Raw genomic sequence first — 13,952 nt, forward strand, 5'->3', positions numbered from 1 at the left:
AACTGGGGAATCCTACCCACCACGCAGAGCCCAGTCAGAGCCCCCTGGTATTCTGCAGAAGCCCTGCTCCGAGCAGACTGCGGTAAGGCTGTTCCGTCGCCAGCTGGGGCCACCGCAAGTCTGTGTCGAACTCATAGGCACTTGAACAACTCCACAACCGTGCGTGTGGTGCTGCGGGGTACCTGGTTCAGGCTCAGGCTGTGGAAGGACCTATGGCGCATGCAGCATTCAGTCCACAACAGACCTTCCAGACAGGGGAAGGGTGTCAGGTCCGCCAGGTCTCCAGAAGGACTGGCGCAGCGCTGAAGAAGAGGGTGCTGTCGTCCTGTGCTCCCTGTGTGTGACAAGGCCCGAGCTCCAGGTCTGCCCATAACTCTCCAGGGCGTGCCGTGCATTCTGGGGGCACTAAAGCAAAAACTGTCTTGATTTCTCCTGGGATCCTTGGTGTTTACCAAGTGAAAAGGGAGAGTGACAGAAAGATTCAGAGAAAGGTTAATTCCCACACGGGGCACATTGTCAAATGGGTGAATGTGATTTTTGTTGTAAAAGAAGAACCTCATAACAAGAGGAAGCTGACCTCTGATATTAGCTTACCCTACATTTCTTTGTGTAAGATAATGAACTTCTCTGAATTTCTGCCTCTTGATCTAATTTATAAAAATGATGAAGCCTGCCTCTCCGGAGTAGGAGCGCCATGAACACTCTGCAGCCCCAGACAGTGATGTCTTGCGCTCAGCCGGGCCTCAGCTGTGGGCAGCCAAGCATGGGCCAGGCCCCAGTGGACAAGGACAGAAGGGGATGCCTGGGCTCTGTCATCTGAAGCCAGGGTGGGGCGGTTTTCACTGTCCTTTATGGTGTACTAACTCGACCCGGGAAATTAATAGCTCACTCCGTTTCTCTGCAAGACATTGGGTTTGTGGGCCGTGCTGGTCCGGGAGCCCGGGAAAGGGGGCTGGCAGCTGCTGGGGTGGGCGATGAGATGCCCCTCTGAGCAGCTCCTTCCGTGCTATTGGATATGCTGTCAGACACGGCTCCGACTCCCTTACACGCCATTTGTCAGTGTTGGGGAAGTTTGCAAAAAGACTTCCCACATGCAAAAGGACTTGTAGAACCATGCTTCTGATGTTGGGTTTCAATGCAAACCAGCAAGAAATCTGCAGACTTCACCAGGACGTTCCATGTTGAGGACCCTTGCGAGTGTGCTGCTCATCATGAAGACGAGGACGGAGGCTCGGGAAAGCGGGGCACTTCCGCTGCACACAGCCAAGCTCAGCACACATGGGTGTGCACCTCCCGCCCCGGGACGACTGGCGTGCGCACATTAAAGCTAAAATAAAGCCGCAGAAGAGTGGAAATCGAAAATTAAATATTTAATTAGAACTCTGATTTGCTTTAAAGATAGGTGGCATTGCACAGGCTATGTTACACTCTCTTTATAATGCTTTGACAAAAAAGATACTGTTCATTTAACAGGCCACTTGAATATTAATACGTGGGTAATAGGACTGGAACTGAAAATCAGCTAGAGATGGTACATTTTACGTTATTGGGAAAATTACAGTTTGTATTGTAAAAACATTTATTTTTTTAACAATTTACCTACATTAATCAAAAAATTACAGCATATTTAATAATTTTACAAATTCTTCATAAAAAATATATCTCTGTACAAAAAGGACTTTTGCACCTACTTGGTGACAGCAGCGTGGGCGGCGGGGCGTGGTGGTGCGTTGGGTTCCTGATCCTGACGCCGGATTTCTTTCCCCTTTTTATAACAGCTTTTTATGTTGGTGTTTACAAAATATTTTACAGAAGAGAAAAATTATTGCAGCTAGCCTGAAGAAAGGCGAGATGTGGGGGAAAAGCGGCAGTGTGCACAGCTGTGAAGCCCGGACTGCGCCCCAGCCGCCCACTCTGCGCTCCTGGTGGGCGGTGTCTGCGGACCGGAAGGGGGCACGGGAGACACCTCACACACCTGGGAGGGACGGGCTGTCCTCCCCGGAGCTCCGCACCTGTGGTGGGGGCAGACAGCTAGCTCCCACGGGCCTTGCACACGCGGGACTCCATCCTAGGCTGACATGTGGATTCCTGTGTGTGGGTGCATCCAGCACTGCAGGACACACCTGTCATTGACCAGCAAGCAAGGCGGGGACGCGGGACAGGGAGGCGATCAGACTCTCAAGTCAGCAGTTTGCACCTCGTCGGAGTGACACACTTAGATATGTACAATATATATATGTGTGTGTGTGTGTATATACACCTACTGTATATGACCCTGTTCTCCCTTGCACACCACGGACCCCTAACTCCGTCCGCTGCTGTCCATATCGGCTCACCATGTGTTAGGGGGTGGCTCCCACGGAGCTCACCAAATGGGCCCAGCAAGGCTAGGGAAGGGTCCCCAGGGCGTGCTCTGCCGAGACAGTGTTGGAGTTCAGTACAGCACCGTGGAGCCCAGCAGCGTGGACTCAGGCACAGGTGTCACCAGGGGGGGGCAGGGAGTCCCCTGGCAGCTGGTGCCCATCGAAGGAGACAGGGACACGGCCTACAGGACACTCAGAACAGAATGTGGACTTCCAGAATTGGCTGGTCTCCTGGCAGGCTCCTGGTTTCCCTGTCACTTGCAGTTCCTGCACTCACAGCCGCCTGCTCCCATCCTGATCTAGGAGTGAGCATCCTCACATAGCAAACCAAGGCTGGCTATGTCTGGTGCTCCGCGGAGCAGGTCTGGGATGTGCAGGGGGACCCTTCATGGTGTGGGATATGTACCTCAGCATCAAATAACAAAATAAGCGTATCTGTTCAAAAATACCTTTATCAAACAATTATAAATAAAAATAAACATGATCTTCACTTCAAATTTGTTACAGAACATTCTCGTGGTCACCACTATCCATGTGTTTAAAATTTTATCTGCTTGGGAAGCACGACCTGTTTGATTCATTCCATGCTGCATAATCTGCCTATAATGAGCTGTAAGCTCACAGAATCACGGAAATGCTCCTCTGTCTGGAACTCCAGAGCATGAAACAAAAGGATAAAGTAGATGATCATGAGAGGAGAGCGTGTGATCTTGCCTTTCCTCCAGAGGGACATTAGTTCAATCCTAGACAGCTCCACTGAGATGAGGAGGGACTGAGGTTACCATCTTTCAATGCAATAGCAGGGGGCGACGTCACAGAAAAAGAAAGGAAACAGTGACATAAAAGAGAAGGCTTGGCTATGAGCTAAAACCCACAGGTCCGTGAGCTACCTAAAATAAATTACTATTCACATCTGTACATTGCAAATGGAAATCGTGACCAACTGCCTGGCAGGAAGTTGTACATCAGACACAATACCCTGGCCACGATGACCCGAAAGGAAGCAAACATGGAAAGTGAAAGGCCTCTGTTGTTCTTGTTGGACATCTCCAATGAATTTAAAAATACATGTAGCTAGTAGAAGCAATAACAAAATAAATTTCTTTAGTACTGCTTTTCCCCTTAAAGTCTGTCCCGGGCGTGTCCAGGTACTCTGTTCCTTACACTCCAGCTGAACCGATGGTGGGATATGTGGCCGACACTATGAAGGAGGCTTATATACAACATATACTGTGTATGAACCCTGTGTGAATAGTTTTTATTTTTAGAATCTTACTCAATCATTCATAACACCCTAGTGCAAAAAATTGTGCATCAAAAATTCTGCAATAGAACAGCTGGCTGGGAAACTGGCGACTGTCCCTCACGGTGAACGTTCGGGAGCCGTGAGGTCCTCAAAGCTTGCTGGGTCTCAGGAAGGACAGAGTGAAGCTCTCGTAGGCGTGTGCGTCTGTTAGAAAGGTGTCTTCAAGAAAACTTTCTTTTTCTCTTCGGGCGTCCGTGTCCGTGGGGGCTCCAAGGAAAATTAACACACGGACGGTGGTGCCCCTGTGCTGTCACCGTGCCCAGAGATGCTTCCGCGTGCCCCGAGGTTGCATGGAATGACACCCAGCCACAGAGAGACCGGGAGTCTGAGGCGCGGAGCTCGCGTGTCACGGCACTCAGATTTCTCCCCGGAGCATGCCTGGGTCCCAGCGGACGCGTTAGAAATCCACGCTTTCGGTCTGGGCCTCAGGAGACTGCTGCGCGGAGTGGGAGTAGGGAGGCTCCCGCCACGTGGACCCCAGAGGACGATGGACGAGGTGCTGCGGCAAAGCAAGGGTAGAAGGAAGTTGGTCTATGGCACCAGAGGAGCGGCTGCTTGTCCTTCAGAGGTATGGCTGTGAGTCAGCAGCGTCCAGGGCTATACCACCGTGCACACTGTGTTCAGAGTCGTGTCAAAGCGCACGGCCTTGGCTTCTGTGGGCTTTAAGTTCGTGTCGTACATGGGGTTTTCAAAGGAAGCTTGTCCGTTGCTGTTTTCGTGTCCAGCATAGCCATTGTACTGAACTTTTGGTCTTGTTCTAGAGGGAGGGGAGAAGCACAGTTAGCACTGACTGCAGCAGCAGGCGCATTTAGAGCCAGGGCCGCGTGGGGACCCAGCCGGCCGCCAGCATCGGGGCGGAGGCAGGACAGCATGGACATGGGCGAGGCTTTCCAGCTGGGCTAGAATTACAAACAGGGCTTAAAAATGACAGCAACTTCCAAAATCAAAGCATTATCTGTGTGTTCCAGGGTTCTCCTAAGGAATCAGGAAGTTCAAAGGATGCAGTCAGGTGGATGTGGGAATGGGCGCCCTTCTACGGCTGCTAAGCCGCGGGTGAAGTCTCAGAGCTTTTCCTTTCTCTGCAAAAGGGCCGAGCAGCAAGGCGACCGTACTTCAGGCTGCCTGCTCTTCAGGGTTAGACTGTCAGCTTCCAGGCCCAGCACTACCGACATGTCACTACCTTGTGTGACATGATGTCTGGTGAGTTAGAAATGAATGTTTATGGAAAGAAACCGTATTGTTATTAGGATGTCTTTTTATTTTCTGATCAAAGGAAGCCTCTAGCATATAATCTAGGATTTGAGCATTAGAGGATTTTAGACAGAAAAGATCTGATCGTATCTACTCTGGCTGATTTCTTTTTTATTGCAGAGGAATAAATTACATAAGAAAATAAAGCAAGCATTAGAAATAGAATCCTGTCAATAAGTACACTGGCACAAGTATCTCTTAATACCTGATGTAAAGAAACGTTTGGTTGAGTGGTTTACTAGTCAGTTTTCTCAAGGTGCAATCTGTTCATAAGAAAAAGACACAGGAGACATGGGTGCCTCCGAACACCTGTCCTCTGACTGCCAGGGGACAAAGGACCTGGGGCAGCCAGACCCAGGGAGGCCTGGCCTCCTCCACAGGGCAGAGCCGGATCCAGCACACAGGGATGGGTGAGGAGGCCACTGGCTCAGGGTCCAGGCCCGGGAGGATGCAGAGGACCCGGTGGGCCAGAGAGATGACAAGGTGGGAAGGTGCTGCCACGGGCTAGGCCCTTCCCTGGGGTGGGGAACGATGAGATGAGCGGTCAGACTTATGAGTCCCTAGCATCTAGTCGCCCGGGCCATGTTACCTGGACCGACACGTGAAAAAGACGTGCCTTTAGTTTGCGTCCCCGTAAGAGAAGCACTTCAGGAACAGCGTCAGACTGGACAAGCCGGTGAGGTGACGCTGAGCTTTACTAAGTCACACCGGCGGGGGAAGAAACTCAAGGGCAGGTCTCCTAGACCTGTGTACATGGGATAGTTTTCTTCAAGATAAAAAGTATTAGTGCAGGTTCACTTTTTCACTTTTTTCTTGGTACTGGGGATTGAACTCGGGTCCTTGCACTTGTGCAGCAGGCGGCGAAACCACTGAGCTAAATCCCCAGCCCCATTCAGGATCTATCTTTTCACTTTTAATGTCTATTTATTTCTTGGGTGCCAGGGAGTGAACCAGGGCCTCTTTAATTCTGTAAATGCCACCTCAGCTCAGTCATCGGGTTATGGGTTTAAATACCAGCCTTGCATATCACAGGCAAAAGAAGACAGGCGTACAGCAGGTGATGCGGTATGAGTCTGGAGGATCATTAATGCCATTTTATATATTTTAAAGTAAGAAAGCACATATTTAAAGAAGCTCTGTCATAGGCACTAAAAGTATTGTGTCCACACTAGTTTTGTTTTTAACCAGGATTAAGTGGAAATATGTACATTATAGAAACATTTGGCCCAGTTAAGATACTTGAACATTATTCCAGGGATCATAATAGTTTGGCAGTATTTGTAGGGAATGTGATTATTCAAAATTGTATTTTAGAGCAATTTGGAAAATTCCTCCAAAGGATGTCATAGGACCCTGTAATTCCTCCACAACTATTTTTTTGTATCCCAGTTAACCCCAAAGAAAACATCTATTCCATAAAAGTTGTTTTGCCCAATTACTTTTCAGTTGATAAGACTTTGCAAATAAATATTCAGAACAGTTTTGCAAGGGATGGGACATATTATTTAGTGCATATTAAAATGTCAATTTTTATCTGTTGAAAGGATGAGTCAGTCAAACTGCACAAATCAGAGACTGAGTTAAAAGCAGCCCCGTGAACACGCTGTCCTCCTCCTGACGGGCGGGGACACGGCTCAGCCTTCACCTCAACCACACACAGATTCTCCCCAGGCCACTTGCTCAGGTGCGCCCTGCTGCCAGAGTTAGACAAACACACATGAAGGCCAAACTGCCACTAAGACCCCGAGCACATGCTTAATTCCAGAGTGAATGCTGCACAGCAGTGCAAGGGACAGGTGCGTGTGAGTGGGAGCAACCAGACCACCCACCAGAGGCCCCAGACCACTGGCGCTGTGCAGTACCTGTGTTTGTAGAGGTAAAAGGCAAATCCTGATAAGATTAGAGCAAAGAAGGGAACCAGGATGGCGGCTGCCACCGAGCCGCTGCTGGTGCCGTGGTAATGATTTGAAGGGTCTTGATCAGGGTCTGTGGGATCTGGAAGAGAAGAAGAAGATTTCTTTTGTAGGTATTGTCCTCTGCTTAAACATGATCATTTCATAAGTAAATCATATTTTATAAGTAAATGCTATGAGAAGTAGGAGGCTCAGTTCCACAGGGAGCCAACTGGAACTCCTTTCCAAAGATTTTAATATCCAGTTTAATGACCAAGATAAAAAAGCAAACCTCTGATTATTCTTTGCTAATACTCAACAATCCTATGAAAGAGTCTCCAATTTCCAATGCCTGAAAGGTGAATGGGTCACTAAACATTTTGACTCTTGTTTTTAGTTACTGATATTTTTATTCGCAAAAAATCTAACAGAAATCAGCCTTTGTCCATATACAGAAACCAGTAGTAATGGTTCTTTCTTCCTGCCTTAAGGCCAGACTTTGCAAAATATCAGTCACTGAAGTTATGCGAAGATCCCAGTTTTCTATGTAACAGGTGTGAATCCTCTGCATGTGAGTATATAAATGTTATTTGCTTTTATTTTAGGTCTATTCCAAAATTCAGCAGGTCACTTAGAAATCCTGGAAGGAGAACCCAGGAGGGGCCAGGACGCACACTCGAAGTGGAGACTGAAGATGCTAAGGCACACTGTCTGCCCACCAGGAGGGAAGGCAGGTGTGAGCACCCCACATGCCACAGAGGGCCAGTCCTTGACGAACAGGCTGTACCTGCAGGGAGACACTTTGAGTCCTGGTGGCACAGGTAGACGCTGGAAATTCACAGGAACAAACATTTATACAAGAGTGTTTATTACCAAAGAAGGAGGCTGGCTATTGAGCCTACTTAGGAAGTAGGATTTTGAAGTGTATGTGCCTAATTGCATGGAGTCACTTAATGCATACGTATAATGAATCATGACTGAAGCTGTCTGAACTTAGCAGACTTGTGGACAAGCTGGTCTAGTTTTTAAAAGTACATTTCCAGAATTTATAAAATGTCTAATTGAAAGAGATGCCTTGTTTATTTTTAGAAACCACAAATGCAAAGGAATAATGAAATATTTAAACCTTAAAATACGGTTTATATCAAAATTCTGGAATTTTCACATACCTTTGAGGTGATATATTTTCCCTTTGTTTCAACAGATGCATGGCTATTACCATTTCTCATTTCACAGTTGGATGTGGATTTGTAATGGATCTGACCTTTTGCAGTTTTCCTCCCAGGCCGTCATGCAGGGAGGGTTTCTGAGCGCCCGGGACAGGCATGGGGCTGTTCACCCCTGGAGGCTTCTAACCAGCCACTGGCTTTGATGAGAGATGCTGGACCACAGAGGCTCAGCTTGTGTCCCCACGGCTACCTGGGGCCCAAGCCTGGGGTCCAGAGCAAGTGTCCCCTGTGTTCCAGCCAGGACAGCAGCTTCCGGGGCAGAGGGCCAGCAGTGGCAGCCAGTGACAGGGTGTCAAGGTCCAAAAGCAAGAGCATTGGTCCCCACTCAAAGGGTACTAACCTCATAACTAAGAACCAACCAAATCAGTGCATCTCAGGTACTTAGAGAAAAGCCCAGCCTGTGACCCATATTGGCGAGATCCACGTTCCCTGGTGAGGGGTTCTCTCCGCTGGCTTCCTTCCTGCACCCTGGAGCCCGCCCTGTAGTCAGAGCCCAGGGTGCCCAGGATTTGGTTCCAAAGGGGAGGGAAGTTTCTACCTTGGCAATACCTACACACTCCAGTACCCTTCCATTTCCTTTAGTAACTCTGATCATCATGACAGAGAACAACGCAGAGGAAGATCTTTATGACTCAGAGCCAGACTCACTCTGAAATGAGTCTGTTAGTTTTTTTCTCTCGTTGCTGAGACAAAATACCCAACACCCAAAGTTGGAGGGGAAGGGGTTTATTTAGCTCACAGTCTGTAGAGGCTTCAGTCCATCATCGGCTGGCTCCAAGGCAGGGATGGCAAGCAGGCCTTGCAGAGGAGAAACAGCATGGCGCACACAGGACAGCAAAGGTAACAAGGGACCTCCACCGATGCGTCTTTCTGCCCTGTTATCTTATTCAGACTACAGGGTGAGGGCGATGCCAAACCAGTCACTCCTGTGTACTGATTCAGTGACCACACGCCCTTAACCCAGCATCACACAGATTCAGCACCTCTGACCAAACAGAGTCTACATCTGAGGCTCCAGTCCATTCCAACTTGACCCTGTTTGAATGGTCTGAGGGGTAATCCAGGGGCCAACGAAGCTGCCCTGCCCTGAATGCCAGTCTTACCCTTTATGGACAACAGGCTGCTTTAAATATCCTTCCCTTGATATACTATATCTGATTATTTACCTTTTCTCTCTTATACATAGTTCTAAAAGTCAAAAAGACCATATGTTCACTTTTTATGCAGTCTTTCAACTTTAGCCATACATTTCTGAGGTCCTTCCATGGGCACATATGAGAGAGATTTACTCTTCTAAAGTGTATAGTATTTTACTGGTGGATATACCAGAAACCATCAGCCAGTCTACTGCTGCCACACATTTCAGCCACTTCCTGTCTTTTCTATCACACTGCAGTGAGATCCTGTCTCTGTCCTGCAGGGTGGGTGTGAAGCTTACACGGGCTAAATTCGAAGTGGAATTTCTGCCTGGCGGAATTTGCACCTTTGAGTGTTGCTATCTCTGGCCGAATCTCTCTGCACTGCTGCCCAGGCATGTTCCAGCCTCATCTCCCGAGGGTCATCGCAGAGGCACCTGGGGCGTGGGGCACTGTTTACCCCCTGCTGCTGCCCTGTCCCCACTTCTCTCCTGCTCCTGCTGTGCCTCCCAGTGCCAGCCCTTCTCAACACCATCAGTACTGCGTGGGAAGTCACCGTGCTCCGCACAGTGTGCGTCCGTCGCCTGAGAATGAGGACCAGCATCTTTGCCCGTGTGATAGGCGAAGCTTTTCAATTTCTAAAAGGCCAATTCTTGTCAAAAGAAATGCACATCAGACACAGTTCACACACATCACTGCACACAATTTGAGGGTTCTTCAGAACATCTACAGATGTATGATCACCATGGTCTGACTGAGACCCCAAAGAACCCTGAAATTCCTCAGCAGTCACTCCTCATCCAATCTCAAGCCCCAGATCATGACAAACCAACTTTCTCTGTAAGTCGGCCTGTTCTGACATTGCGTATAAAGGAGTTATGCCACAGACGGCCTCCGGCCCTTAGCCCCGTGTTGGCAAACAGCACTCATATTATAGTGGGTATCTGTGTTCTGTTCCTTTTCAATGTTGAGCAACTCCTCGTAGAGATCTGCCATGTTTCCTGTATCCACTGGTTGACAGAAACTAGTGTTGTTTCCGCATTCGGGCTATTGAAGCAAAGCTGCCGGGAACATTTGTGTGCAAGCATTTGTGTGAATGCAGTTGCAGTCCTCTGGCTGGACATGGAGGTGTGGGATAGCCAGGTCTGTGGAAATCATGCTTGATGGTTTTGTGGACTGCCAGACTGCTCTCCACAGTAGCAGCTATACCACCTTACACTAACGGGCAAAGTCTGGCTTCTGTCTCCTCACCATCCTTGGCCATGGCAGTTCCGGTTTCTGACACTGATCTCCAAAGGCCTGCATGGGGTCCCTGGTGACAAACATGCTCCCCACTGCTCATGGGCTCACTGGGCATGTGCACACCTTCAGAGCAGAGTCAGTTCAGACCCTCTGCCTTGTTGTTGCTTATCTGTCTCAGTACTGTGGAGTCAGGAGTCCTTTATTCAGTCTGGATGCAAGTAAATTATCAGATTCATGATTTTCACAGATTTTCTGTCATCTTGAGGAGGAGGAATCATTCAATTTTAATGGGGAAAGCAATTTATGTTGAGTTTCTTACACAAGTTTTCCATTAAGCTTGTCTTTCAAATTAACTGGATTTCAGTGTTCATTGAATGATAACCAACTTTTTTTCCAGTTTATCTACTGACTGAAGATAATTAAGACATGGTCTATTTTTATCCATAACAATAGGTTTTAGCCACCACTGCTGAACGAATGATGGCTTCTGAAGCGTTAAACACAGTTCCCTAAATAGATGGATCTGAGCCTGGCGTGGGATTCAAATGATTTTGTGAAGTAAATTGTTTTTCCTGACAGTTAACTCATGATCACAGGACAAGGAAGATTACTTATTAGCACAAGCTGGTGTTTCACTGGGTTAGAAAGAAATCGGGTAATGCGAAGGTTTTTTGCCACCCTCAGAGTGATGGTTCTGGTCATTTCATTGGGTGAATAAACTTCCACATCCACCCACTGTCCTGAAGTTACCAGGGCACATGCTGCAGGGAGAAAGGAGCCAAGCAACTGTGGATTCTGCTCAGAGTGAAGGAAAACCTTCCCCGCGGTTAGTGTCGGCCCGAGTGAGTGCATTCTATTCTATAACTAGAGCTAACATCATCCACTTTGAAGCACTAGCTCAGCCATTGCTGAAATAATTTAAAGGTCTTCTCCTTAATGGTGCTGAGTTTGGAATGATGAAGGTCGGGCATTTATGATTCATTTTTTTTCTGGGTCCAAGTGGTCTGTTTCTATAAAGAGTGTTGATATACAGGTTGGTGACCAGTCATGCAAAGAAGTCCTGTGCAAAGCGCTCGCTCACCAGTGATAAGCATTGCATGGTTCTACTTCCTGTGCCTCTGGAGGGCCCTGGGACCATAGTCATGTGGCAGTCGTCTTGTTCTTAAAGTCAACACGTTAGTAGCATCCCGAGAATAAAGTGTAAAGGAATTCAACATTTTCAGGAGGATTCTGATCACAAAAATGTTTGTAATGTAGGCTATGTTACCACGTTCTTGAGCCATTTAGGAAGGCACAATACAGACCTCTGGTTGTTCAGTAAATAAAGAAAGTGCAGGGCTTACTCCGTGCGTGTGAAAGCCCTCTCCACCAGAAGTCACTGCACGGGAGGGAGGGACATCCGGTGACTGTCTCCTTGTATTTCCTTCTCTATCCCAAAGATAAAAATAGGACGGTGGAGAAAGATGCAAAGAAGGAAGGCAGGTCTCTGTCTGTCTAGAGGAAACTTCTTCCTCAGGCAGGTCACGGGCATCTCTCCACTCCACATGCAGTCCAGAATCCCGGAGCCTCAGTCTGAATCAATGGTTTCCTATTTAATGCATTTCATTGGGGAACATTGTTCACTGAAGCAATTCCTTCATGACAAATGTGTTAAGTGTACAAGTTACTTGACAGTCTTGATACAAACTTACCTGAATATCGCAAAGGACAATTTTCTATTTCTCTGACTAAAATTTTAAGAGAGGATTCTTGGATGGAAGAGGACTGCAGAGCTGTACGTGTCTGCTGTACCACCACCAAATTACAATCCTGGAGTCTATTCTAACAACACAACTGTTTTGTAAAACTTTGCCGTTCCAATAACTAAAAGTATTAAGTTTGCTGTCATGTGTGTGTGTGTGTGTTTTGAAGATCTTTCATAGGTTTACTTGTCACTTTTTAATTACTTTGTTTTTCAACTTTTAACAACTCAAGTTTTCTGAGAGTAGTAGAGTTCACAAAATTTTAAATTTAACTCCATCTTTGTTTTTCATCCTTACTTTTAAATACTTCTTGGTAGAGTCACGGGGACATTAGTTCTCTGCTTAGTACATGCACTGCACTGTTCCCAGCTTTTTGTCCATTTTCTTTTCAAAGGAATCTGTTTTCACCCAGTCCTAAACCCACCCACCCTTCCTGTCCCTGTGCCAGTTTCTTTTGGGATTGCACCCTTTCCACGTCTTCCCAGCACCATCATTTGAAGGACAAATTGAGATTCACCTTAAAAAGGTCATGAGGACAGCTCACCTTGCCTCTCCAGCTTGAATTTCCCGAAGTCCTTCCCATGTATGTCGCCTTGAAAAGTGAATCCTCCCCTCTCCAGTCCCGAGGACACCTGGTATGCAGGAAAAGGGAGAGACCCTGTGAGAGGGAGAGTTGTAAACTCTTCTTTCACCCCAGGGTAACCCTCAGGGCTCAGATTTAACGGCATGGGCTCCACGTTGCATGGCTCCAAACTCCTCTGGGTGAAACATCTACAGTTGAAAACTGGAGATCAATACAGAAGCGAACCTCAAGGAACTTATGCAAATGCCCCTAAATGGCAGCACATTTTGCTAGCGCCACAAGGCAGCTGCCCTCCTGAGGTAGACCCCACCCGAGTCCACGAATTCCCTGTGTCACAGCCCCCGGCCTGCGTACCCTGTGTGAGGCTGGGTGGCCCTGTCAGAGGGAGTTGGACACAGGTAATGCCCCTGAAGAGACTGGGGGTGTTCCCCCTCCCGCGGTCACGGGGAGTGGCTTCTGTGGAACCCTCAGCCTGTTTCCCAGGGCTGCAGAGCACTGCTGCTGCGGACGGGGACTAGAGGCAGCCCGGCGCCCTCGCTGATTTCTCTCTGGGGTCAGAGGCTGCTCCCCGCTGCTGTGCAAGTGGGGCTGATGTGCTGTTGGGCTCGCTGTGTCCCCCAGGGGCAGGTGCGCCTCCTCCGCTGGGACCTCCAGAGTTGGCCCGCCCTGGCCCCAGAGAGCGAGGAGACCCACGCTCTGTCCCGGCTGCTGCCGAGCACTTACATAGCCATCCAGGCCCCAGTTGTCGTTCTCAAACTTGCTCACAAAGATGTCCACCTGGCCCTTCATCTGAAAAGCTTTCAGCAGCAAATGAGCCTCTTCCTTCTTATAGACCCCTGCGAAGAGATCACAGTGCTCAGTCCCTGCGGCTGCACCTGTCCACGGCTCGGAGCCCCGAGGCTTCATTCGTGTGCCTTTCCCTGCTGAATACCCGAGCTCCCTTCTCGTCCCTGTCTGTGGGCGGGTCTGTCCTGAGTGGGTGTGGGCCTCACCCCACAGGAGGGAGCAGAGGGCCCCGTATTCAATTCTGCCACTGAAAAGACCCTGCACTTCGCACCGGGTTTTCATTTGCTTCTGAGGACAGGAGTGAGTAGGAAAAGCAGCTCAATACCAAAACTCAAAACGCAGCTGCTTACAGAGCGGACCTGCGCCATGGCCCCAGTGGGGCAGAGTGGCCCAGGGTCACACCTGCGAGTGCCCTTCCGGGG

The 13,952-nt window shown here is 48.6% G+C and overlaps 1 protein-coding gene across 5 annotated transcripts in view; it reads right to left on the bottom strand.

The window, feature by feature from the left end:
- Positions 1 to 1,355: 1,355 nt before the first annotated feature.
- The window catches only part of Csmd1 (CUB and Sushi multiple domains 1), a 1,515,607-nt gene continuing 1,503,010 nt past the window's right edge, over positions 1,356 to 13,952 (bottom strand). For 4 of the 5 annotated variants that reach the window (XM_087210084.1, XM_021248185.2, XM_021248184.2 and 1 more), the window contains 4 exons: positions 13,468 to 13,580; positions 12,706 to 12,793; positions 6,783 to 6,915; positions 1,356 to 4,426 (listed from right to left, as the gene is read on the bottom strand). In XM_087210084.1, the coding sequence (XP_087066210.1) occupies positions 4,267 to 4,426; positions 6,783 to 6,915; positions 12,706 to 12,793; positions 13,468 to 13,580 (494 nt within the window). In that variant the 3' untranslated portion in view covers positions 1,356 to 4,266. Of the gene's footprint in view, positions 4,427 to 6,782; positions 8,934 to 12,705; positions 12,794 to 13,467; positions 13,581 to 13,952 lie in introns of those variants that run through there. The other variant, XM_021248186.2, reaches the window with a different exon arrangement.

This window comes from Heterocephalus glaber, unplaced genomic scaffold (genome assembly GCF_053883595.1).
Source record: "Heterocephalus glaber isolate CG9 unplaced genomic scaffold, H.glaber_assembly_v1.0 deba00001104, whole genome shotgun sequence".
In the NCBI taxonomy this organism is placed as follows: Eukaryota; Metazoa; Chordata; class Mammalia; order Rodentia; family Bathyergidae; genus Heterocephalus; species Heterocephalus glaber.